Genomic DNA, 26,800 nt, shown 5'->3' on the forward strand with positions numbered 1-26,800 from the left:
TCCTCTCCATGGTCACGCAGGTAAAACCACAGGTTAGCCTGTCGTGTGTACTTTCTCTCTCCTCTCTCTTGGGCAGAGGAGTGCTTACTCCCAATAGCTGTGATGCGGGCCTGTACAGGTGGGCAGGAGGACATATCCACTTTGAATTGCTGGAACTCCCGGGACAATTCCTCTACAGCCAAGACACAGGCCCGTAGGGAGGAAGAGAGACTTCCTTCGTATTGCCGGAGTTGGACAGCCAGTTCATCCACCGTTTGTCCATAGCCTTCTTTCCAGGACATTACTGCCAATGAGTTGGCATAGGTTGGTGGTGCACTTTGTAGAAACTTCCACCACATTGGTTGTGTGCATTGGACTTCATCTGGATCTGTGGGTGACTGCGCATTTTCTGGATCATTATAAATCACCTCCAGCCCGGCTAATTCCCTCAGGTACTGGATACCTCTCTCCATGGTGGTCCACTTGCCTTGGTGACATGTAACTTCATCCTTGAAGGGGTATCTTTCCTTTACACCTAACAGAAGTCGCCTCCAGAGGCTGAGGACTTGTGTCTTTCTCCCAATCGCCTTGTCGATGCCCCCTTCCCTAGACAGGGATCCCAACTGCTTGGCTTCCCTACCCTCTAATTCCACACTACTAGCCCCATTATCCCAGCATCGGAGCAGCCAGGTCACAATGTGCTCACCTGGGTGGCGGCTAAAATCTTTTCGCATGTCGCGCAACTCACTCAGGGATAGAGATCGGGTAATTATTTCAGGTTCTGCCTCTTCCTCCTGTTCTCGCGATGACCCTGGTTCATCTTCATCTCTCACTAAGCGAACTGATTTCTTTCTGTGTTTCTTTTTCCATACAGGGGCGACTGATACTGGCGCAGGTTGGTTCTCTGGTTTAGCTGCAGTATCTGTCACCGGGGTTGGGGTAGCCACGCTGCCTGTTGCCGCGGTAGGGGTAGCCATGGTGCCTGTTGTCCTGTTTTCCCCCTTTTCCCCCTGAGGGTGCTGCCTAATATCAAGCAGTGTTTGGTAGATACTGGCCAGGGCCCAGCACAGTGCAGTGACTTGTACATCTTTGGAATAGCCACAGCATTTTTCTTTCAAGTATTCTACCACTTCATGAGGGTTCTGTAGTTGTTCGGGAGTGAACTTCCAAGCCACTGGAGGTGAGAAGTTCTCTAGATACCTGCCCATATCCTCCCACATGCCGTGCCACCCATGAATATCCAGCTTTGGGGCAGATCTCTGGGTGGTACTCTTAAAGAGCCTTTTTGTAGCCCTAAACAAGACCTGAAACATATTCAGGAGGCATAGCACTAACAGCACACTGGCTTGCGCATCCCAAGGATATTCAAAATTCTCAAAAGCTGTTGTAATTAGTCGGAAGGAGAGAAGGGAGGCGAACGGACGGGGGGAAGTATCCCCCCCTAACTTCCCCATGGAGTGAGTGTAATTACCAATAAAATCCAATAGAAGGTGCCCGAAGTATGGAAATGATATCACTGCCTCATACAGATACCAGCTTAACCTCATGACCAGTGATGTAATCATTTCACAAGTCGACATTGCCCAGTACAGCAAAATGATAATCCCAATCACTCTCCCAGAGGTGCAAAACGTAACTACAGGCAATACATAGAGCACATAAGAACTTACAAAACGCCACCATGTAAACAAATGAATCAACATTGTGACTAACATCTATTTATCTAATATAAGAAATGCGTATGACAAATTTGTTTCAACACGCTCTGGCCAGATCTGTTGTTATCTCAACCCTTCGTGCCCCACGTTGGGCGCCAAAAAGGACTGTCGTGGTTTCAGCCCAGCCGGTAACAAAGGACCACGCAGCCGCTCGCTCACTCCTCCCGCCCCCCTCCGGTGGGATAGGGAGGAGACGGAGGAGAGAAAATTAAAAAAAAAAACCTGGAACCTCGAGGGTTGAGATAAGGGCAGTTTACTGGGACAACACAAAAAAAGGTTACAACAACAACAACGGTACTAATGAAAGAATATACAAAAAGAGTGATGCACAGTGCAACTGCTCACCAACCGGAACCCAACGCTCTGCCACTTCCCCCACCGAAAGTCGAGAGCCCTCCCCCCCCCTCCCCATTTATATACTGAGCATGATGTCACATGGTATGGAATAGCTCCTTGGCTAGTTCAGGTTGGCTGCCCCGGCTATGGCCCCCCACCTCCCAGGTTCCTGTAAAAATTAACTCTATCCCAGCTGAACCCAGGACAGGTTAATAGCAAAAAATCTACAAAAATGCTGAAATATCACAGGAGGATAGGTGAAAAGTGTGTATTGGATGAATACAGAAGTAATGCATCTAATAACATGAGAAAGAATAGTTATTGCTTATTGTTTTCATTTTCTCTCCTGCATTAAAGTTAACTTGTACTAATGATGGTGATGATTCTTCTTCCAAACATTAATCTACTGTCATTAATTCAGACTAGATTCCATTCCATCTGTTTAAACTTGAAAAACAAGTGGCCTTGCATATCTTTGCAAGCATTCAGACTCTTCCGGTGGACAATTGGGATCACTTTCTCCCTTTTGCCATTTGCCTCTGGGGGTGTTAAATTGGAAGTCTCATGAGGAGGGGATAATTTTTTACAAACTAATATGATTTAAATTTGAGACATCTTATTGATGGGCTCTCCTCACTTCCATACACATTGTCATTTGTAGTAAATGATCTGTTTGGTATGGAATAACCCTGTAGCTTGTATAGGTCCTGTGCATCTGTCATGGTTTAACCCCAGCCAGCAACTAAACACCACGCAGCCGCTCACTCACTCCCCCCCCCACCCAGTGGGATGGGGGAGAAAATCGGGAAAAGAAGTAAAACTCATGGGTTGAGATAAGAACGGTTTAATAGAACAGAAAAGAAGAAACTAATAATGATAATGATAACATTAATAAAATGACAACAGTAATAATGAAAGGATTGGAATGTACAAATGATGCACAGTGCAATTGCTCACCACCCGCCGATCGACACCCAGTTAGTCCCCGAGCGGCGATTCCCCCCACCCCCGCTCCCCCCAGTTTATATACTAGACGTGACGTCACATGGTATGGAATACCCCGTTGGCCACTTTGGGTCAGCTGCCCTGGCTGTGTCCCCTCCTAACTTCTTGTGCCCCTCCAGCTTTCTCGCTGGCTGGGCTTGAGAAGCTGAAAAATCCTTGACTTGAGACTAAACACTACTTAGCAACAACTGAAAACATCAGTGTTATCAACATTCTTCTCATACTGAACTCAAAACATAGCACTGTACCAGCTACTAGGAAGACAATTAACTCTATCCCAGCTGAAACCAGGACAGCATCTTACTATTCATAGTCGGCCTAAGTATTTGTTCTTTGTTGGCCTTGTAATTAAACTTTTCTCAGCACACTGTCTTGTGTAGTTAATTCATGCTATAAACTAGATCTCCTATCATATTTGGAATGATCTGGGGATTTGTCTTGTCTATCCCATTTGATACCTGTTTCCATAGTTGTCTCCATGTTGCATAGTGTGCTGGCCTTCATTTGGAATGTCATCTCTAGGCTACTAATCAAAGTTGTTACCTTCACTTTTGTACTCTTCTGGCAGACCTCATTAGGAACATGTACAGGAAACTGGCCAGCTGAAGCAGAGCTGCTTGAAGCAACTCTTTGAAAAACAACTTAAAACATTCAGCTCTACCGAAGAGGCTTGCATGCACACCACTCCCACTGCATTCACTGGGAACAGACATCACTCTGCGTCTTCAGAAATTGGCATCCTTATCACATATCGAATCAATAAGTTTAGGTAGACATATTGATTGTATCCGTATCCCTTTCAGTATAGTGTCAAAAATGTTTGTTTCTTCCACTCATAGATTGAGCTGCACTTTGCTGCCTTTCGTTTGTATCTCTACTCATCCACGGATTGTAGGTTCAATGGGGTGGGACCATTTTGTAACATCTAGAGAATGTGAAACAGTGGGTCCTTTTTTCTTACTGGGTTTTTGGGTATAATTACAATATAAATAAAATTTCAACACTTTAAACTTCAAAACTGCATATCTCCAAGTACATACTTCATTCTATGCACATAATAAGTTCTACTAATTCTGTAGTGGAGCATTTAAAAATATGCACATGCAGCATTGGTACTTAATAATTATGTTGTGTTGGTATGTAACACTAGGATAAAAAAAGCTGCATACTGAATGTCTTTATTAATAGACTTTCTACATGTATGGCTCCTCCCTGCCCCCAATAAATTGTTGTGTCTTGAAAGGGGCTTCGTTTTATTTTGTCATAATAAAGTATTTCAGAATCAGATAGAAATGTTACTCTTCCGTATCTAGATGAGCTTTGTGCTTTCCTTTTGCAGTGGTTGGTTCTGCACGCGCACGGCCTACTCAGCTTCCTGAACAGTCTTCCTCCTCACAACAGAATGGTAGTGTTTCAGATATATCTCCAGTTCAAGCTTCAAAAAAGGAATTTGGACCCCTTTTTATGTAAATGGTGTATCAAGGATTCATTCATTCTGGGCATTACATGTACATTCTCTTGGATTATGTTGTTGTCCATAAATGACAAATGGTCTATATGCGCAGTTGCCTGTAGGCTTCCTCAAGAAGCTTTTTCAGAGTGCTGTGGCTAAACAAATGTTCACTTTGTCATAGTTGTTCTAGTATTTGGAATTTGTTTTTCCTTTATCTTTTTTTAACCATGACGGTGGTTTTTTTTAATTTGCCTGGGCTTTCTTTTAATTCAAACCAAAAGATCACATGTATCCAAATATCATCACATGTCCAAATATTTTTTGAGGGTCATTGTCCTTATATTTTCGATTGTGTAATTATTGTCCCATTCCCATGATTTTTTCTAATAATTCATTTATTCTATAAATTTTAGAAATTAAATTGCCATAATTATTCTGTACTAATACTGATTTGCTTGAAAAGATAGTTGATATAAATAAATGCATTCTAATTATTCATAAATTAGTAGAATTGAAATGTTATAGTGTAAATACTAAATTCATGCAACACAAAATATTTTAAAATTATATCATTTTCTTTAAGCATGTAGAAAATCTAATTGTGTAAAAGAGGTTGAAAAATTGCAAGAGAAACGTGAAAAAAGAAGGTTACAGCAGCAGGAACTTAGAGAAAAAAGAGCTCAGGTTAGTATTTTTAGCTCAGATGGAAAACATGTCAGGAAGAGAAGATGTTTGCAAAATTATTGTGCTTTTCAGTCTTCAATAATTTTTATGAACTGTAATAATCTTGAAATTAAATGTTTTCATCATGTATACAATTTTGATAAATATTTTGGTGCATGGTTGCATTGCTCTGATAACTATTTCTTTAAACAGTTTTCCCCCTCTTTTTCTCCCTACAGAAATAATTGCTTACAATTGCTTATCTTTCTGTGTGTTATTTAAAAATCAAGTACTGATGATAGCTATTTCTTAGGGAAAATATATCCATTAAAATAATCAAAACTTTGGCTTTTAAATAGGGCTGTTATTCTACAGGAGGTATTACAACATTATGATAAATTGTTCTTTATGATCTTTGATGTTTCATAGGAGACCTATTTGAGGCTCAAGTTTGAACAGTGATATTTTCTTTTCCTTTATACCTGTCTATGCATTTATAATTTAGCTTTGCATCATGTAAACAGCTTGGCAGCAAGTTGTTAGAAACTTGTGTGAAAGAAATGAAGTTGTTAATCCTTTGAGAAAAATCTCTTAATATTAAATGACTTTCTGTCACAATAGTGTAAAAGCTTTAGCAAAACTAGTAGCGTAATCTTGTTGGCAGGCCTGTGTGTATGTGTTAGTCTCTCTAAAGAGATACTACCAATCTGCTACTGACATGAGAAGTGCCACCACCGAGTAAATAATTCAGGCAATTTACTTCACAGTTTAATGATGTTTCTAAGTTGACCTAAAATCACTTATGTTGAATTCATGTTTTCTAATTTCTGTCCACTTAAACAAATGCAAAACATTACTATGGCTTTATGTGTGAGGAGCAAATAATTTTTGATTTATATATTAAAATTCTCTGATGTGATACTACACCTAAAATTTTCTTTTTATCACTTCTGTGACAACTCCCTTTGCATCTGAGTCTTAAACTTCTGTATGAGAAAGTTCTGTTTTTCTTGGTGACATGTATGTATCTATGCTTCATGTTGCTTTGTGTATTCTGTTGTTGTGAAATGCAGCAATAATTAGCCAAGCACTGGCTTCTGGTGGGCAAGACCTTTAAACAGGGTTTGAAGAATATTAGGCAAATACCTTTTCCATAATAAGCAATACCCCTTTCTGAATGTTAGAAGGAAATGTTTCATCAGGAATACATTTTGTATGGACTTACTGTAAGTAGTTTTTAGTTCACTGTAGTCAGGATGAACAACTTAAAGGTACAGTCAACTTCTGATTACCAGGGCACAGTTTTGTCTGAGGTGTGGATCAGCTGTGTCACAGGTATAGAGACATGAGCTTGCTCCATTTCAGCTTATTAACCCCAATGCAGTGCTTTCTGAAAGTGCCTATGCTATTTCCACAGCCAGATGTGATCCAGAAGGAGTTTTAGCTCATTTGTGGGAAGCCATGCAAAGCTTAATAAGGTCTGAGCACCAGAGCTGGCTATGCATGGCATCAGCAGCATGTCCTGAAATGGGGTAAAAACTGACAGTTGCAGGGAGAAGTGACAGGAAAGACATTTGAGTGCTTCTGCAGAAAACCAGCTCAGCTCACAGTAGGCTCAGTAGCTCAGGCTTTGCGAGGTTTAGAGGGGCTCTGTGCATGGCCTCTTACATGTCCATTCACTCTGATACTGATGGTTCCAGGTTTAGGGACAGGAGGTCTTGTGAGCCTGGATGTAGTCTATTGTGTATCATTGGGATTGCTTCTGCTTTTTGGGGGGTCTAGGAGTGTTAAAGAGTTTCCAATGCATCCAAGTAACTATAGGAGTTAACTCAGGACCAGCAAGTCCTTTAACCAACTCGGATCCAGCAGGGTTGTGTTTAGAGCAGCTGGGGCACCTGCACTGTCCTCTGCAGTGTGTTTTGTACCTGTATAATAGTGTATCCATTTGTCTGTTGGACTGCCTTATCTCAGATTAAGAAGCGTTGACTGTATATGCTATCTGTTGTGCAATTGTTCAGCTGTGTTTCTTTAATGTGAAGATTCTGGCAAAAGGCAGGAGTCATTTCTTTCTTGAGTAAACTTTTAATGAGTCTTCAATTAAAAAGTATTTTCTATTACATGCCAACCAAAAATATGAAATAGAAGGCATATAATTGTTTTGCTTTATGATCAGTAAATTAGCTACATCAGCTAACTTGTAGTCGAGACATTTATGGTGTTTTGGAGAAAAATTAACATTTCAGTTAATGTGTATTTTTTTTACAAGTAAATTTAGAAGATACTGAAATTAGTTCATTTCAAGGAAAAAAATATATTAGAAATTCTGTTGCTTACTTCCCTAGGATGTTGATGCTACAAACCCAAATTATGAAATTATGTGTATGGTAAGAGATTTCAGGGGAAGTTTGGATTATACACCACTGACAGCTGCAGATCCTGTAAGTACCCCACTGATGTGGAAATTTTTTATCCTTCTGAATTTTGCTCTGTGTTTCCAATTTTTTCAATGTATGAATATACTTCTGTCTGTAAACATCAAAAATAAGTAATTTCATATATATATTTGTATTCTTTATAAAATGGGTTTGTTTTTTTCAGTAATTTTTTATGTCATTTACATATCTTTTGACTATAAAATAATACAAACATGTATTAAGTAGTCAGTCAGCCTCTATAATGTAGATTTTCCTGGGATGCTAAGGGATGTGCACACAAAACCATTAAGCTTCTCTGAAAAACCTTGTTGAGTATAAAGATTAATATTTGATCTTTGAAGGTCATGAGGACCTTTGATTTGCAGAGAAGTCAGAGGAGCAGAATCCTTAAATGATGAAGATTATCAGATCTCTGTGGAAATCATAGAATCATAGAATGGTTTGGGTTGGAAGGGACCTTAAAGATCTGTCTAGTTCCAACCCCCTTGCCATGGGCAGGGATACCTTCCACTAGACCAGGTTGCTCAAAGCCCCATCCAACCTGGCCTTGAACACTTCCAGGGATGGGGGGCATCCACAACTTCTCTGGGCAACCTGTTCCAGTGCTTCACCACCCTCACAGTAAAGAATTTCTTCCTTACATCTAATCTAAATCTACCCTCTTTCAGTTTAAAATTGTTACCCCTCATCCTATCACTCCATGCCCTTGTAAAAAGTCCCTCTCCAGCTTTCTTGTAGGCCCCCTTTAAGTACTGGAAGGCTGCTATAAGGTCTCCCTGGAGCCTTGTCTTCTCCAGGCTGAACAGCCCCAACTCTCTCAGCCTGTCCTCATAGGGGAGGTGCTCCAGCCCCCTGATCATCTTCGTGGCCCTCCTCTGGACCCACTCGAGCAGGTCCATGTCTTTCTTATGCTGGGGGCCCCAGAGCTGAACGCAGTACTCCAGGTGGGGTCTCATGAGAGCAGAGTAGAGGGGGAGAATCACCTCCCTTGACCTGCTAGCCACACTTCTTTTGATGCAGCCCAGGATGCAATTGGCTTTCTGGGCTGCGAGCACACATTGCTGTCTCATATTCAGTTTTTCATCCACCAGTACCCTCAAGTCCTTCTCCGCAGGGCTGCTCTCAATCCACTCATTGCCCAGCCTGTATCCATGTTTGGGATTGCCCTGACCCATGCGCAGGACCTTGCACTTGGCCTTGTTGAACTTCAGGAGGTTCACACAGGCCCACCTCTCTAGCCTGTCAAGGTCCCTCTGGATGGCATTCCTTCCCTCTAGAGTATCAACCACACCACTCAGCTTGGTGTCATCTGCAAACTTGCTGAGGGTGCACTCAATCCCACTGTCCATGTCACCAACAAAGATGTTAAATAATACTGGTCCCAATACGGACCCCTGAGGAACACCACTCGTCACTGGTCTCCACTTGGACATCGAGCCATTGACTGCAACTCTTTGAGTGCGACCATCCAGCCAATTCCTTATCCACCGAGTGGTCCATCCATCAAATCCATGCGTCTCCATTTTAGAGACAAGGATGTCGTGCGGGACAGCGTCAAACGCTTTGCACAAGTCCAGGTAGATGACATTCGTTGCTCTTCCCTTATCTACCAATGCTGTAACCTCATCGTAGAAGGCCACCACATTTGTCTGGCATGATTTGCCCTTAGTGAAGCCATGTTGGCTGTCGCCAATCAGCTCTGTTTCCCATGTGCCCTAGCATAGTTTCCAGGAGGATCCGCTCCATGATCTTGCCAGGCACAGGGGTGAGACTGACTGGCCTGTATTTCCCCGGGTTTTCCTTTTTTCCCTTTTTAAAAATGAGGGTTATGTTTCCCCTTTTCCAGTCTGTGGGAACTTCCCCGGACTGCCACAATTTTTCAAATATGGTGGATAGTGGCTTAGCCACTTCATCTGCCAGTTCCCTCAGGACCCTCAGATGCATCTCATCAGGTCCCATGGACTTGTGCACATTCAAGTTCCTTAAATGGTCTCAAACCTTATCTTCTCCTACAGTGGGTGGTACTTCATTCTCCCAGTCCCTGCCTTTGGATTCTGTGAGTTGGGCAGTGTGGCTAGATTACTTGCTGGTGAAGACCGAGGCAAAAAAAGTTGTTGAGTATCTCAGCCTTCTCTATGTCAGTTGTAGCCAGGTCTCCTGTTTTGCTCATTGGGGGAGTACAGTTTCTTTCATCTTCCTTTGTTGTCCTATGTGCCTGAAGAAACCCTTCTTGTTATTTTTCATGTCCCTAGCCAAGTTCAGCTCCAGCTGTGTCTTGGCTTTCCTGATCCCCTCCCTGCACTCCCAGGCCATATACCTATAATCTCCCCAGGATGTGTATCCCTGCCTCCACTGCCTATGCCTTTTGTTTTTGTGTTTTAGTTTGGTTAAGAGGTCTTGACTTAGCCAAGCTGGCCTCCTGCCTTTCCTGCACGACTTCTTGCACGTCGGGATTGTGAGCTCTTGCACCCTAAGAAAAATGTCTTAAATATCTCCCAGCTCTCGTTTGCTCCTTTACTTCTGAGGGCAGTTTCCCAAGGGATCCCACGCACTAGTGCCCTAAACAGCCAAAAGTTTGCCTTTCTGAGGTTTAGAGTCCTGACTACTTTTTACCTGTCCTGTACCCCTCAAGACTGAGAATTCTACCAGGACATGATCAAAGAGATTGTGACAATTTCTGTCAATAGCATATCTACCCTGTTACAGCTGGATTTGCTTGCAAAATGTACCTGGTACTCTGCAGGATCAGATCACTGTCTACAGGGAGTTTTATTAATGTATGGTTCTCCCTTTTGGATTCTTGGTTATTGTGCAGACACAAGGAGCTTTTACACGTTTGGATGACTCTGTCTTGGAAATTTCTCTTTGTTTAAATGATTGGTTAATTAATTCAAGAATACAAGTAAAATATTGTATAAGTGGAATTAGGGTATAGTTCACTGAAAGATTGTTTCCTTTGTAGATTGATGAGCACAGGATATGTGTTTGTGTACGAAAACGACCACTCAATAAAAAAGGTATGGCCATTTAAGATTTTGCAGAATTTTTTCTCTGAAAAGCTGCTTCTGATAGTAATAGTATTTGTATTAAAGAGATCTAGAAATACTGATCAAAGGTGAAACTCTGTTATACTACACAATATGTGTGAGGGACACAGAAAATTCATACTTATCATAACCTGGATAAAGATGGGGAGAAAAGTAGTTTAACTGTCACCATTTTATGGATTGGGAGCTGAGGCACAGAGAGACTGTAATTTTTTCCCAAGGTCATCTAGGATGTCTTTAGTTGATCTGGGAAATAATTCTACTGTAATTTCTTCAGTATTCTTACATTGTGTTAGGATCACCATTCTTTTAAACTATCCTTTAAGGGATCTCCTGATCAGTGAGCTACCCAATGAAAACTTTTCTACACTTTTTTTTTTTTTTATACATATATATTTATACTTTCAAGTGGTCTTGAATCAGACATCAAGGGAATAATTCAGGTGCCTGAATGTTGGTGTCTTCTGAACATGTAAGGTGCCCAAGGGTGTCTAAGACATCCTTGCAGGGCTAGCGGGTTACAGACAAACTGGAGACTTGTATCTCCTGGAGTTGCTGCTCAGGGCTAGGCAGGATACCCTAGGGCATATGAAATGGCGCTTAACAATTATTTTTAGGTATTGGAATCACTCCCTAGTGACTTCTTTTTATGTATGATTAGTATTACAACTTTTTTTCTTACTGCCTGCTGATCAGACTGGAGTCCGTATTCCAAAAAAAAAAAAAAGTTTAGGTTTTCAACTCCAGTTAAATCCCAATCTTTCTATGAAGTTCTTTACTTTCAGCGGAAAATTAAGAACCGCAAATGCTTCTGGATTGCAGCCTGTCTGAATCCAGCAGTAAAGTAAGCTGACTTTCATTTTGAAAGATGTTTCTTTCCTTCTCTTTTTGTTATATTTTGTTTAGCTAAAGGACTCAAAGAACATCACTGACTCTGAAACAACATGGGATACATTTATTATTTTTGTACTGTCAGAACTACGCATTGAGGATTATCTGGAGCATATCCAGAGGAAAATGGGAGAATTGTATGGGAAAGGGAAAACATATGCTGATGTCAGTATATAGTTATTTTTCTTTTGTCTTATTTTTTCCCTCCATGTTGCTGCTTCCCCTACCTATTTTTTTTCTTTATTTTTACTTTTACTGTTTTCTTATTCCCTTTATTTTTTCTTTTATTGATCTGAAAGGAATGCATAATCTCAAAAATTGGTTGATTGAAACTATTTTGCACAACCTATGTAATAAGGGCATTCAATATACAAGTCTGGTAGCAGTTCAATTTCTGTTTTAGCATTGGAGGTTATCTTTAATAAAATATGACTTAGAAATGTGATACATTTGGAGGGAAAGTTACCTTCTACCTGCACTGAAGGTAGACAAAGTGAAATTACAGTAAATGACAGCAAGTTGTCATGAGGCATGAGTTGGAATTCAGAAGTGGGATTTGATTCTGTGCAAGTTGCATCTCTTGGGTATTAGTGGTTTGGAGCTATTAAAAAAATAGTTCTGAGGTGTTGGTAGGCAGATGAGTGTCTAAGTAAAAATGAGGTTGGCACTAAAGTTATTTTGCGTTTTTAAGAATAAGCTATAATAAAAAGGTATTAATGAAATAATCTATGCTGGGGAGGAACCATAGAGATAATCTAGTACCCACATAATACAGTCTTCTGAGAACATGCACTTTAATTTTGAAAGTTCATAAGAAACAATATTTCTCATGCCACGTTTTAAAATTATATAAAATTCTATAAAGTATAAAGGAATCAAAGATATTAGTGTGTAATACCCTGAAGAGAAAAAATATAGTTTTTCCTTTATTATTGCAATTACAACGTCAAAAATATTATCTTTCCCCTTTCATGTTCTGTATTTTGAAATTCTGTAAGATGTTCAAATAATTTTATAGAAATCAAGTGTACAAATCAATTTCTGTCAGTCTCACAAACACAGAATTATCACCAAAGTCTTTAGGTGTTCTCAGCACCAATCGTTCTGTGGATTGACTTTGCAGGAAGTAGATCTTCAGATTGACATTTTAAGCTTTTATTTCAGTGACATATATTTATAATTGAGAAATTATATAATTATGTGGTGGGTTTCAGAGACACTATTTCAAATTTTCATCAGCAAGGAATACAGACTGTCATAACATAGCTGGGAGCAGGTAAATGTCTTACTCCAAACAATCGTTTAAGAAAAAACAGCTTTTGATTGCTTTAACTAAAAAGCTTTTGCTTTAAAGAGTTGACCTTTATATATATCTTTTCACCACTATTCCTTATTTTTTCTCTGTGATTACTGCAGAATAATTGCATTTTATTTTATTGCAGTGCAGTTGAAAAATTGATCATATAGTGACTTGAATGCATATTTCTGTTGGTGTGTAATGTTATGCAATGATAACCATTGTACTGTTTGATCAGTATGTTAACTGATGAAAAGATTTCTGATTGTATAAAGCCACATCAAATTCTTGAACTGCATGCCTTAAGAAATTTTACATAGAAATGCAAGTAAGACATATTAGTGATTCTGACTGTACATGGAAAGGATCTTTATTTTTGTGCATATCATGGATCGCTGGGTTCTCTGTTTTGCTGAGTCATATCTCATACAACAATTAGCAATAAATTGTAGTGCTGTATAGTAATTATAACCTGGGAACTCACTATTGAAATCGCATCTAGATGACTTTTGTTCATTCCCAGTGATAGGAAGCATCATTAGCATTTTCAGCTTTTTCTGCTTACAAGATAATTTTTAGAAAGGATTTTACTTTAGAGAAATTCTATATTGTCCTGGTTTCAGCTGGGATAGAGTTAACTGTCTTCCTAGTAGCTGGTACAGTGCTATGTTTTGAGTTCAGTATGAGAAGAATGTTGATAACACTGATGTTTTCAGTTGTTGCTCAGTAGTGTTTAGACTAATGTCAAGGATTTTTCAGCTTCTCATGCCCAGCCAGCGAGAAAGCTGGAGGGGCACAAGAAGTTGGCACAGGACACAGCCAGGGCACCTGACCCAAACTGGCCAACGGTGTATTCCATACCATGTGACGTCCCATCCAGTATAGGAACGGGGAAGTGGGGGGCAGGGATTCGCCGCTCGGGGACTGGCGGGGTGTCGGTCGGCGGGTGGTGAGCAATTGCACTGCGCATCATTTGTACATTCCAATCCTTTCATTATTGCTGTTGTCATTTTATTAGTGTTATCATTATCATTATTAGTTTCTTCTTTTTCTGTTCTATTAAACCGTTCTTATCTCAACCCACGGGTTTTGCTTCTTTTCCCGATTTTCTCCCCCATCCCACTGGGTGGGGGGGAGTGAGTGAGCGGCTGCGTGGTGTTTAGTTGCTGGCTGGGGTTAAACCACGACATATATTAAAGATGTATACTTTAGATTCCAGGAGGAATACACAAATGAAAATGTCTGTGTAGAATGAAAACAATTTTTTTATTATTGAAAGCTGTGAACATATGATTATAACTTTAAGGATTTAGGGAAAATAAAAAGACAAAATTTTAAAATGAAGCTGTAATGGTAGTGCTATCATTAATGATCTTAGTGTTTCTAATCAACTTCGTACAACCTCTCTTTACTTTCTAGCACTTGGTAGGATAGGATGACTAGACTTCCAAAATGAAATCTCTTACTTAGCAGATTACTGTCTAGGCATCAGAAGCCCAAGTCCATTGCAGTGTTGTTACTTGGAGGAGCTGTGTTATCTGAGATGTTATAAGAGTGTAAACAATGAAAAAAATGTAAAAAATAGCCATGTGTTGCTACTTAAATATATATATTTAATTTATTTTTTATATGTTTAATTTATTTTATAGAAACTTTAATGAAAGACCTTGATGTAATAACAATTCCTAGTAAAGATGTTGTGATGGTACATGAACCAAAACAAAAGGTGGATTTAACAAGGTACCTAGAAAACCAAACTTTTCGTTTTGATTATGCCTTTGATGACACGGCTTCTAATGAAATGGTTTACAGGTATGTGTATATGCTTTTTTTTTTGTGAATCTTCTTTGTCATGTATCATCTCCCATGTCAATAACTGTGGGCTTACCTTGGTCATGGACTTTACCTTTATTCTCTGTGTTATCAGATATGTATATTGCTACTTCCATTCTTTTGCCTGTTTACTTTTGTTTTAGCTCTGTTTATCCTGAATTTTTCATCTGCAATATCATCTCCACTTCTGTTGACCTCAGTCCTGCTCTCAGTCCTCCTCCAAGCCCTAGCCTTTCCAGGCTGTAGCGTGTATTGCCTCCTCAGGAGGCAAAAAAATCAGGAGAGGGTGGGGAAAGGAGAGAGGGGGGGAGGGGGAGGCGGGGGGTATATTTGCTCTATTGCTGAGATACCTGAGCTAGTTTGACCGTTGGAAGCAATCTAGCTGATGTAACATGGAGGTACATAGAGCTAATTTATCTTGCTCAAAATGCTGAATCTTTCTGATTTAAAAAACAGCAGCAACAAAGACACACACACACCCTCAGCCCCAAGTTATTTGGATCTCCATTTTCTCCTTTATTCTTCTGTTTCACTTCCACAGTTGGAACAGAATAATGCACACAGCACTTTTAAAAACTTGTTTAGAAGTAGCTGTTTACCTTGTACAAGTCACAAAATGGATTAGATACAATAGCAGGCAAGGTTAGACACCATGACAGGTCGTAATCTTGGTACGCAGTCTAAATATTGTGAAGATTTTTGCGAGGAATATTGATATTAGAAAGGAATTTGATAAAGATAATTTTCCTTATGCTTAGAAAGTGCTTCCCATAGCCTTAAAGAGTAGTGACAGAGAAATATCTTAATTCTTGTTTTTAATCCAACAACTAGGAAGTGAAAGTTGGCATCATGTCCTGATTGATGTTAGACGCTAACATCCTGTCAGTGGATAAGAGAAAATTCATAGTAAAAGAATTAATAAAAGGCCTTGAAAATGAAAACTTGTGTCTTATGCTTGATATAAGTAAGAGGAGAAGGGTAGCAAAAGTAAAATCTTTTTAGTCTGTTAGTTTAGTCTAATGAAAGACTTCTAAACAGCAAAGCTGTGCCCTTGGAAATTTCTGTCTCTAATGATTGTCTACTGGTAGCATCTTTTCTTTCTTGATACTGAAGAGCTGTGGGAGAGTGATCTAGCTGGTGAGATGTGCCTCTTGCAATAGTTTTCCTCCTGCTTAACAACCAGTTCTTGTAATCTCCCTCCTTCCTGTTATTTGTCTTTGTGAGCATAGTGTTTAAATGTGAGGGCTGGTTTTGACATACAATGTTGTTATGTTTTTGTACTGAGTTTCTTCTGGACAATTTTTATTAGTTACATAATAAATTAATAGTAATATGGGAAAATATTGAAAGATGCTTGTATTCATACTGAAACAGTAAATCTCTAGTCTGTGTAACAGTACAGGCTTTTTCCTTCTCCCTCATATGGCACAATAATGATTATTATGTGAAGGATAATCTGCTTCAAGGCCTCCTGTAATAACACACTTAAGAGGAAGATAAGTATCGTCGTCTGCTCTCTCACCAGAACTATCAGGGTCACAGTGGGAAAAAAACCAAGTATGACAAGTTACTCCAGTTTTCTTCAGTATGCTAAAATTACTTTATTTCTGTACTGAAAAACATTCTTGAGAAATGTACTATTCTTATTATTTTTATTATTATTTTTCTTAAGCTGTATTTTAAGTATTTTTGAATCCATAAGCTGCAACACTGAGTTGCAAGTTTTCTTTAGTATTAAAAAAAAATGCACTAGTGTGAATGGGTATGCCTTTTGAATTTCAAAGGAGAATCAGAGTTTATATTTCTGAAGGATCAAGATTGCAAATAAAGGTTCTACTAGAAGGAAAGTTGGACTGTTTTGGTGTGGTACCGTTTGGAATTGTATAATGCTTTACAAAAACTTTTCTAGATATGTTTGTATTTTGCCTTATTTTAAAATACGTATAATTAAGTCCCTTTTTTATAAATCAGCAAAATAAATAATTTCAAACTCAATCAAACAGAGATAATGGAATGTGCTGCTTAGGTGGATAGGTTTCTTGAAATTTATATTTTAAATATAAAAAACAAACACTGAAATATAGGAATATCCTCTTGAGGACAAAAGAAGTGTATGTTTGGAAGAAGCAAAAAAGAAAGACTAAGGCTGATGAGGAATCATCTGGTACATTTTTGATGAAAATTGATGATTCAGTTAAACTTAGGTTTTTGCATAACCCTTGGTTGCTGAATGGCTTGGTCTTACTCATATTATTTTTGTAAGTGATCTTGTGTTTGTTCCAAAGTGGAATGAAAGGAGGTTGTAACACCTCAGTGTTTCTGTAAACAAACATTCTTGTTTCTGTCACTAAACATACTTTATGTGTAAACACCTGGAAAAAGTTTAGAAAGAGAGACTGTTGCTGAGACACTCTTACCTCCATCACCTAGTGGAGGTAACCCTCCATAAGGTTACCCTTTGCTTTTTGAGTTTTTAATGAAGTAATGGTGATAAGCAGCTGAAGTAGGAGCAATAACTCTACATATTTTAAAGTAAAAATTAATTCTCTAAAATAGAAAAATGATACTTTGGAGAATATTTTTGACACATCAAATAATACTTAAGGGATAACTGGATTTTTCCATTCTGATGAGCTTGGGTATACGTTTTCTTGATCCTTTTCTCAGCGTAACTATGTTCTCAAAATATTAAGATGTGCAATGTTGTTTTGGCCACCTGTCTTCTAAACTTAATCTTGGAAGCTGATTTAGGGAAAAAAAACCCCAAAACAAAACTAAAGTGGAATTTTTTGTATTGGCAAAATCTAAATATTTATCTGCTGCACTGTCCTACTTCCGTATCTTCTAATGCTGTCTTCTTTAGGGAACTCCAAACTCCATGTAGTAAGCTGTGCCATGTTGCATCATTAAACAAGGAGGTTTTTTTTCTCAGGGTTCAAAGGAGGATAATATTGTTGTAAAATTAATGGGAGACACCTTGTAGCATTTGTTTAATTGTTTAGGATATTTTAATGCCTTAGAGCTGGTAGCCTCTTTAGTTCAGGAATTAATGTGGAGATGTCCTTTGGCTTCTCAAAGTACAGAACCAGTTTTGTCACTTCTGGCCTTAAAATTTATAGTGTCCTTGTGGTAGTGTGGCATCTTAAAGTAATTAAGTTTCTTAAGTATTTTTGGTTTTTTGCATTTAAGGTTTACGGCTCAACCGTTAGTGGAGACCATATTTGAAAGGGGAATGGCCACTTGTTTTGCATATGGACAAACAGGTAGTGGAAAAACCCATGTAAGTATTTCTTCTACGTGTCAGCAGTACACTTCTTTTTATGTATGATACACTTCAATAAATTCTAATAAGTAACAAACATGTAAGTTACAGTTCTGTGATCTTTATAGTGTATTTTTGGTCTTTTTTGTTTTGTTTTTTTAATTTAGACTATGGGTGGTGACTTTTTAGGAAGGAACCAAGATTGTTCTAAAGGAATATATACACTTGCAGGTGAGACTTTATTGTTCTGTTGGCTTTTTGCAAATTAGTTGAGATCAATACATTTATGTACAAACATAAGGGTCTACATATTTTGCATTACAGTGGAGCTTTGGTAACATAAAAAATAGTTCCTAGGTGTGTAGTCTTTACACAGTAAAGTGTATATATATATAGATAACTTCAAAAACACAAGAAATATAACTGATGATTAATTGGGTTTACAATTTTGGGGTCTTCACATCTTCCAATGTAATGTGGCAGTTTAAACTGCAGTGTTTTTTACTTGATTGACTGATTCCATCTGTTACACTTGCAAAATATGAGAGATACTGTAAAATAGACTGTTATGCATTAATGAGTCTTCACTAAATGAAAATACATAACTAGATTTCTTTTTGTTTTGGAAATGTATTCACAGCTCGAGATGTCTTTTTAATGCTAAAGAAGCCAAATTATAATAAGTTAGAACTTCAAGTATATGCAACATTTTTTGAGATCTACAGTGGTAAGGTAAGTGATCTTTTTCTGAGGAAGATAGAATTTCTCTTTCACAAACAAGATTGTGAGCTTGTCACATAAAATATTTTTTTCCTTTTTGTACTGAAAGCTTTATTTCAAATAATTCTTTGCACTTCCTTTCCAATCATGTTTATGCATGGAATGCTTTGCATATTGTGATACGAGATTTGAAGCAAAAATGTCTTTTAAAGCTCCTCTTCAACTGTTCTGTTTCCCCCCGCCTAAGGTTTTTGACTTGTTGAACAGGAAGACAAAATTAAGAGTGTTAGAAGATGGTAAACAGCAAGTCCAGGTGGTGGGATTACAGGAACGGGAAGTCAAATGTGTTGAAGATGTTCTTAAGCTTACTGAAATAGGCAACAGCTGCAGGTATCTCCCATAGCTTCCACCAATTTTTCATTGTAAATTAAAGAATCAGAACAAGATTTTTTTTGTGTCTCTTCATAGTGATGGCTTTTTAATATGCAGTGGTATTTTTGATAATGTTGGCTGCAAGTAAGGAATCTGCCTATCTTTTGAATAAAGATAGATTAGAGTTTCTCTCCTAGAGAGAAATACAAACTGATTTTTCTACAGGATGTGAATTGCATGCATTATATTAACCAGTTTACTGACTTAAATTCACATCATTTATAATCTGGAATGCTGCCAGATTCTTCAGTTCTAAAAGACCTTGATATGTAATGACAGAAGTTAAGTATAAAATTTTTATTTTTTGTTAAGGTCCAGCTTTATTGTTTTTAAAATTAGCCTTGTGCATAGACTGCTGCCTGATCAGATAAAAATGCCACATGTAGCATTTTACATGTAAGCTCTCTGATAGTCTGAAATCTTTGGAGATCTGATTATTCTTGCTTTTAAGAGGGAAGTAAAATGTTACTAATCTTCCATTTCTGTTTGAAGAATTGGAAAAATAGGTATAATTATACTATGTACATCAAATTATTAGGGTAAATATAGGACTCTGCCCTGAAAAAACTAACATTCTGAGGGTAGTGTGTTTAACATGTATGGTCTTTCGCCTGTTCATATGTCCTTCCTTTCTTTCCTTTTGTTAAAGGACATCTGGCCAGACATCTGCAAATGCACACTCATCTCGAAGCCATGCAGTGTTTCAGATTATTCTCAGAAGGAAAGGGAAATTGCATGGTAAATTTTCTCTGATTGATTTGGCTGGCAATGAAAGAGGAGCAGATACTTTCAGTGCTGATAGGCAGACACGACTGGAAGGTGCGGAAATTAACAAGAGCCTTTTAGCACTCAAGGTAACTGAAATGTTTCCATTGCCTTTGAGCAGGTGGAGGCCTTCTACATATAATAGCAATGACTATTAAAACGAGTGTTTTTACAGGCTTTGCTTGTCTACGTTGTCTACTGATGTGACAGGTGAAATAACATATTGATTTTTCCTTTAAATGCCTGACGAAACACTTGGTAATTACCAAATAGAAACACTGCAGAAACATTGTGCTATCAACTTTCATGTAGTTTAAAAAAAAAAAAAAAAAAAACAAAAAACCAGTAGTTGAATTTGAACACTTTTCTGATATACACCTAAAATGGGAGGAAAGATTACTTACTTTGGTACTCAAGGTCTGAAATACTAACTGGAAATATTCTTACTGATCTCAGTATATTTTTTTTTAAGAAAAGATAAAAAATAAAGTTACCTTTATGACAGATTTATTTACCACTGTTAATTAATTAACTAAAGAAGAAAACAACACAACAGCACTATATCCAGAAAGAATTAACAAATCGATTAAAATAACCCTTGAAAGTTGGAATCCATTTTTGACTACTCTTTATAGAAAATTATCTGATATAATCACTTTGCAGATTTTCATACATTAATCCAGAACACATCAAAAGAGCTAAGAAATATTATTTAAATATTCAAATGCTTTTTTTGTTTGTTTTATAATGCTCGAAAGATGTTCAGTCTAAATAGGGAAAGTAATTTTTTGGTCTCAGTTGGGGAAACAGTAGTTTTGAATGGCCCAGAATTTATCTCTGTTGTTGGTTAGCTTTGCTTAGGTTTACTCCTCTCTGCACCATCACTGTGGTTTTATATAAAGAATCTAAACCCCAAAATCACTGTGCTTACTTTTTTATCCCAGTATAAACTTGGGAGAAGACTTGTATCAGACTCTAAGCAGATCTCACAAAACACCACAAAATTGTAACGTGTCATTACAAAATCGTATGTCATGTTGAAAAATTGGAAGGAGCAGTTCCAAAACTGGCCTGTTTTGATTTAGTATCAAAATAAATAATGCGGACAGCATTGTGTTGATGTTATCACTTGTTTCCAAATGTAATTGAATAAAGCTGTTTTGTTTTTGTTTTAGTTTACTTGCTGATTTTCTGCTGACTAGTGCCTTCAGTGCAATACCCATACAACATACTTAGTTCATTTTCATACAACTTGTCTGTTTAATTATAGTGAAAGGCTCTGCTGCTGCTGTACTGGTGGTTGTGATCTAAATTATATGGGGAAGGGGAAATAAAAATAAGTGGAGGTCTTGCAGAGGTCTAAACAGCAGTACAAGAAGATATAAATGTTTCTCAGTGATACATTAGTTTTCCATTTTTCATCTATCCCCAAAAACATTACACAGCTTTTTCCATTTGTATCAAGACCCTTGAAGTTATTGTCAAGTTTGAATTAAACTAGTATGTTCTGAGGAGTGGTTTTTGATGCTAATCCAAGATTTGCTATTTGCATGTGGATATCAGTCCTGTCTTAACCTGTTCAGATTTTTGGTACAGGAAATTATTTCTGTACTGTCTCTACATGGAAGTAGTGTTGTCATTTTGTTACCTGGTTTTCTGAGCTGTGATGAAAAGCAAAAGTAGTTAAAAACTCCATTAATTTAGAAGCTGGCAGTGTCCTCCTATAATCCTTTTACTATTAAGAACACAATCCAATTCTAATTTTTCAAGAGTGAGCAAACTAAAAATCATTATAGTAAATTAAAATTTCTTAATTAAACTTGTTGGTTGCCATATCAGTAATCCAACATACACATTTGTTACTGTTTTTAGTTTGTAATGTCACTTGTTGAAAATCTGTTGCTCCTCTTCCTGTCTAATCTGCTTTTCTCCCTTATGTAAGTATAGTAGTAATGTACAAACAAATTAAAAAATTTCAAGGAATACACTGCCTTGCTCACCTATATAAGTATTGAGTCCTTTTTAGCATTTGCATATGAAATTCACATTCAACAAGCTTCAGTCTTTCTGTTTATCATCTGAGCTGTGTCCATTCTACAAAATTCAGCTGGTGAGTTTTTAAATAATCACTTTAGTTAAAGCCAACTTGCCCTTGTGTTTGTTCTGTTCTATATCATGGCAGTTTTATTCTGAGCCCGTTTAGTTCCGTTTTATGCTGTTTCACAGTTGCAATGCTTTCTTGGATTATCATCCCACAGTTTCTAGCCTGGCTTTTGGAAAAAGCTGTTTCTAGGAAATTTCAAAAGGCCACAAGGATATGGCTGCAGCTGGAGGATTAGCTGAACTACTGTTGAACTATTAATGTAACACAAAAGCCATTCCATCTGTTAGTCCTGCTAAAAGCAAAGCTATAATATGAAAAGATTTTGATGTACGGTTGTCTGAGGAAGTTCTGCATGTAAACGTGTTAAAACTGTACCAGGAAAGCCCTGAATCTGAAGAGATGCCTGTACACAAAGTATTAAGGCAAAGCCAGAAACTGGAATTAATGATCAAAATATGACGACAACAGCAAAACAGAAATTGAAATTTAAACTTTCTTTCTGTAAGAAGTAATTTATTAGCTGATAGAACTCTGAGTGGGCAGAAGTGATGTTTAGATTAGCACAATCTTGGTTTGCACTGTTGTACTTAGATGCTGCTGTAACTTCAATAGTAATTTCTTAATATTTACTTCTGTACAGTATTTCCTTCTGGAACTCTCCAACCAATTGCAAATTTTAGTTTAGCCCTGTACCCTTCTTGTGAGTGAAAGGGGAGATGTTATCCCTGTTTTTTCACATGAATATTTTAAAACAGGGAGTGACTGACTGACTGACTGACTTACATTTTCAAGTGTCTTCCAATATTGAGTGCATCAATACAGAGCTATACCTACTAGGTTTGTGACCTGTGGAAGCTTTCAGAAAGTTTGGGCACCAGTGTTTTCTTCTGAGCTGTACAGAAAGTCAGTGGTAGAGCCAGAATCAAAGCTACTGCTTTTAACTGATAGAGTTAACGTGAGTCACCGTCCATGCTTCTTCTGCTGGCAGAGGCTGTAGATCATTCAGGCTTTTGCAGCTCATAATCAGAAATAGTTGTTAATCTGGAGATTTAACATCAACACTGAATTTTTTTGTTGTTGTTGTTGGATATAATATATGTAAACATTTTGGATGAGATTCAGAAAGTTTTTAGGCTCCTAAGTCCTTTTTAAGTTCCTACCTCTCTACTGAACTTAATGAGAGGTAAAAGCCTAACACTTCTTGAATTCAAGCTTTAATAGTAAATTTTAATGATATCTTAGAGGACAGCAACATAATTAAGGCATATATTTTCTGATTTTGAATTGCATTTGTATTATGTATTTTTCTTTAACATGGATTGAATAAATATAAACCTGTTTGTTCTTTCAGGAGTGCATTAGAGCCTTAGGCCAAAATAAACCTCATACACCATTCAGAGCAAGTAAACTTACTCAGGTGCTAAGAGATTCATTCATAAGAGGAAACTCCCGTACCTGTATGGTAAGTTTTAGTTAACTGTATGTTTTAACAATTACAAAAAGAAGCTGGAAATTTAGGATCTTATGTTTAGAACTGGTCACTTGCTACTGGCAATGTGTTAGACTTAAGTTTATACATTAACTGACACTATATTTGGAGTGAGTCAGCAGAGACATTTCAGATAACTTGCTCCCTTCTCACTTTTTATTGGCCTTTCTTATTGCTTGTTCTAGTTTTCTATCTAGACACATAGCTAGAAGCACTTCTATCTTGAGGGTTTTTTACTTTGACTGTTTTTAATAATGTCTTAATTATATGAGAGTATTGTTTATTGAATCAGAATTTTGGAAAAGGTGGTGTAGACTGGAAGTATAGTGGTGAGTTATGATCTTTAAATAACAAAGGCAAATTTAGAATTGATATCAAAGGCATCAGAATATGCTCTAGGCTGTTGAGGGGAGAAGTAGTTGGGATAGATGGGATGAATAGTTATGTACTGTATAAATGTGCATTTGCATCAATCTGAAAAACAGAATTCTTCTGTCAGATGATGGAAAGGACAGATAAAAGCACAAATGTCCAGTTGTTTTATTTGTGCGTCCTTAACATTTCTCCTTATGGAAATGCAAACTCTGCAGTGGACACCAACTGTTAGGCTTGTTTGCTGTAGTGGGTTGACCTTGGCTGGCCACCAGGTGCCCACCAAGCTACTCTATCACTCCCCCTCCTCAGCAGGATGGGGGGGGAATAAGATGGGAAAGATTTCATGGGTCAAGATAAAGGCAGTTTAATAAAGCAAAAGCAAAGGTGTGCATGGAAGCAAAGGAAAAACAAAAGATTTATTCTCTACTTCCCATCAGCAGGCGATGTCCAGCCACTTCCTGGGAAGTAGGGCTTTAGTACACGTAGCAGTTGCTCCGGAAGACAAATGTCATAATAACAAATGCCCCCCCCCCCTTTCTCTCAAGCTTTTATTGCTGAGCAGACATCATATGGTATGGAATATCTGTTTGGTCAGTTTGGGTCAGCTGTCCTGGCTATGTCCCCTCCCAAGATCTTGCCCACCCCCAGCCTAATGGCCTTTGGGGGTGAGGGGGGGAAATGTTGGAGAGACAGCCTTGATGCTGTGCCAGCACTGCTCAGCAGTGGCCAAAACACTGGTGTGTTATCAACACCTTTCTAGCTACCAATACAGAGCACAGCACTATGAGGGCTGCTATGGGGAAAATAAACTCTGTCCCAGCCAGTGCCAATACATTTGCGTTGGTTACTTTTCACAGGCTCCTTGGAATTAGTATAGAGGCCACAGAAGTCTGCAGACCACAACATGAAAACCATGGTGTTAGGGCAGCCTAGTCTTCTCTTCAGATGTTAGGTATGGTTCTAATTTGAAAATGGTGGTGTATTGGGTTTGCATGGTAAGGTTTTGGTGCTGGGGCAGCTACAGGGGTGGCTTCTGTGAGAAGCTGCTAGAAGCTTCCCCTATGTCTGACAGAGCCAATGCCAGCTGGCTCCAAGATGGACCTGCTGCTGGCCAAGGCTGAGCCAATCAGCGACAGTGGTAGCGCCTCTGTGATAACATTTTTAAGAAGGGGGAAAGAAAACCCCTGTGCAACTGCAGCTGGAGAGAGAACATGTGAGAATATGTGAGAGAAACAACTCTGCAGGCACCAGGGTCAGTGAAGAAGGAGGGGGAGGAGATGCTCCAGGTGTCGGAGCAGAGATTCCCCTGCAGCCCGTGGTGAAGACCATGGTGAGGCAGGCTGTCCCCCTGCAGCCCATGGAGGACCACGGTGGAGCAGATATCCACCTGCAGCCTGTGGAGGACCCCATGCCGGAGCAGTTGGATGCCCGAAGGAGGCTGTGACCCTGTGGGAAGCCTGCACTGGAGCAGGCTCCTGGCAGGACCTGCGGATCTGTGGAGAGAGGAGCCCACGTTGGAGCAGGTTTTCTGGCAGGACTTGTGACCCTGTGGGGGACCCATGCTGGAGCAGTCTGCTCCTGAAGGACTGCACGCCGTGGAAAGGACCCATGCTGGAGCAGTTTGTGAAGAACTGCAGCCCATGGGAAGGACCCACATTGGGGAAGTTTGTGGAGGACTGTCTCCCATGGGAGGGACCCCACGCTGGAGCAGGGGAAGAGTGTGATGAGTCCTCCCCCTGAGGAGGAAGAAGCGGCAGAAACAACATGTGATGAACTGACCGTAACCCCCATTCCCCATCCCCCTGTGCTGCTGGGGGGGGTTGGTAGAGAATTCGGGAGTGAAGTTGAGCCTGGGAAGAAGGGAGGGGTGGAGGGAAGGTGTTTTGAGATTTGGCTTTTTCTCATTACCCTACTCTTATTGGATTGGTAATAAATTAAGTTAATTTTCCCGAAGTCGAGACTGTTTTGCCCGTGACGGTAATTGGTAAGTGATCTCTCCCTGTCCTTATCTCGACCCACGAGCATTTTGTTATATTTTTCTCTCCCCTATCCAGCTGAGGGGGGCGGGGGTGATAGAGCAGCTTGGTGGGCACCTGGCGTCCAGCCAGGGTCAACCCACCAGAGGTTGTAAAATATATTTTTGATTAATCTTTTATTCTTCAGTTTTCTAATGAAAACACAGGATTATTTTCTTTCCACTGAGACATAACTTCATAAATTCTATTCAGTATCAGAAAGCTAAACTGTGCATCTCTAGCCAATGTATCCACACTGCTGAAGAAGGTTTAGAAAGTTAGCCTGTTGGGAATTGCTCTCTGCACATAGAAGGATTAACATTTGTGAATGTTTCATGAAGTTCTCACCATCACCCTTACCACTCCTTAAAGTGCTAACAAGCTGTCTTTGTTTTGGTGAAGTGTTTTTATTTAATTATTACTCATCATAGAGTTGTCGTAAGATTTTTTCCTTTTTATATGCATGAGAATGCCATCAAGAATAATCCATGATCTATAGGTGTTTAATTTCTGATAAAGATTGCATTCCTTCCTTTTATATTCAATATAGCTCTAAATTAAGGAAAAAATCCCCTCTGAAAGTGAGTGGAAATATGCTTGAATTATTTTTTATTTTCTCATTCACATAACTACAGTAACTTTATAATTAAGAATAAGAAAACCGTTTCATGATGAGATACTGCTTTCAAACTCATTCTTGCTGTTACTTTTTCATGTAGTTTCTCAGTACTAGGATGATTTGTGACATTCTGGTTTTAGTACTTGTTTACATGTAATTTTTATCAAGAATTTAATCAGCAATGTTTTTTCTTAAAATACTGATGTGGGAAGAAGAGCACTTGGGTGGTTATGACTTACTCTGAATTACAGTTGAAAGGAAGGAAGGAAAGAAAAGAAACCTACAGTGCATCTTTACGATTGTTTGAATTGAGCTCTCACATTTGCAGCGCTTGTTCCTGCAATAACTAGATGGATGCAGAA

General features: G+C 38.6%; 1 protein-coding gene across 5 annotated transcripts in view; it reads left to right on the forward strand.

Annotated features, from left to right (window-relative positions):
• The window catches only part of LOC128136167 (kinesin-like protein KIF2A), an 89,872-nt gene that overhangs the window by 36,987 nt on the left and 26,085 nt on the right, over window positions 1–26,800 (forward strand). For all 5 annotated transcript variants that reach the window (XM_052775342.1, XM_052775344.1, XM_052775341.1 and 2 more), the window contains 11 exons: window positions 4,378–4,443; window positions 5,075–5,175; window positions 7,497–7,592; window positions 10,552–10,606; window positions 14,474–14,636; window positions 17,847–17,937; window positions 18,087–18,150; window positions 18,560–18,651; window positions 18,887–19,029; window positions 19,721–19,925; window positions 23,292–23,402. In XM_052775342.1, the coding sequence (XP_052631302.1) occupies window positions 4,378–4,443; window positions 5,075–5,175; window positions 7,497–7,592; window positions 10,552–10,606; window positions 14,474–14,636; window positions 17,847–17,937; window positions 18,087–18,150; window positions 18,560–18,651; window positions 18,887–19,029; window positions 19,721–19,925; window positions 23,292–23,402 (1,187 nt within the window). The remainder of the gene's footprint in view (window positions 1–4,377; window positions 4,444–5,074; window positions 5,176–7,496; window positions 7,593–10,551; window positions 10,607–14,473; window positions 14,637–17,846; window positions 17,938–18,086; window positions 18,151–18,559; window positions 18,652–18,886; window positions 19,030–19,720; window positions 19,926–23,291; window positions 23,403–26,800) is intronic.

This window comes from Harpia harpyja, chromosome W (assembly GCF_026419915.1).
Source record: "Harpia harpyja isolate bHarHar1 chromosome W, bHarHar1 primary haplotype, whole genome shotgun sequence".
Lineage (NCBI taxonomy): Eukaryota > Metazoa > Chordata > Aves > Accipitriformes > Accipitridae > Harpia > Harpia harpyja.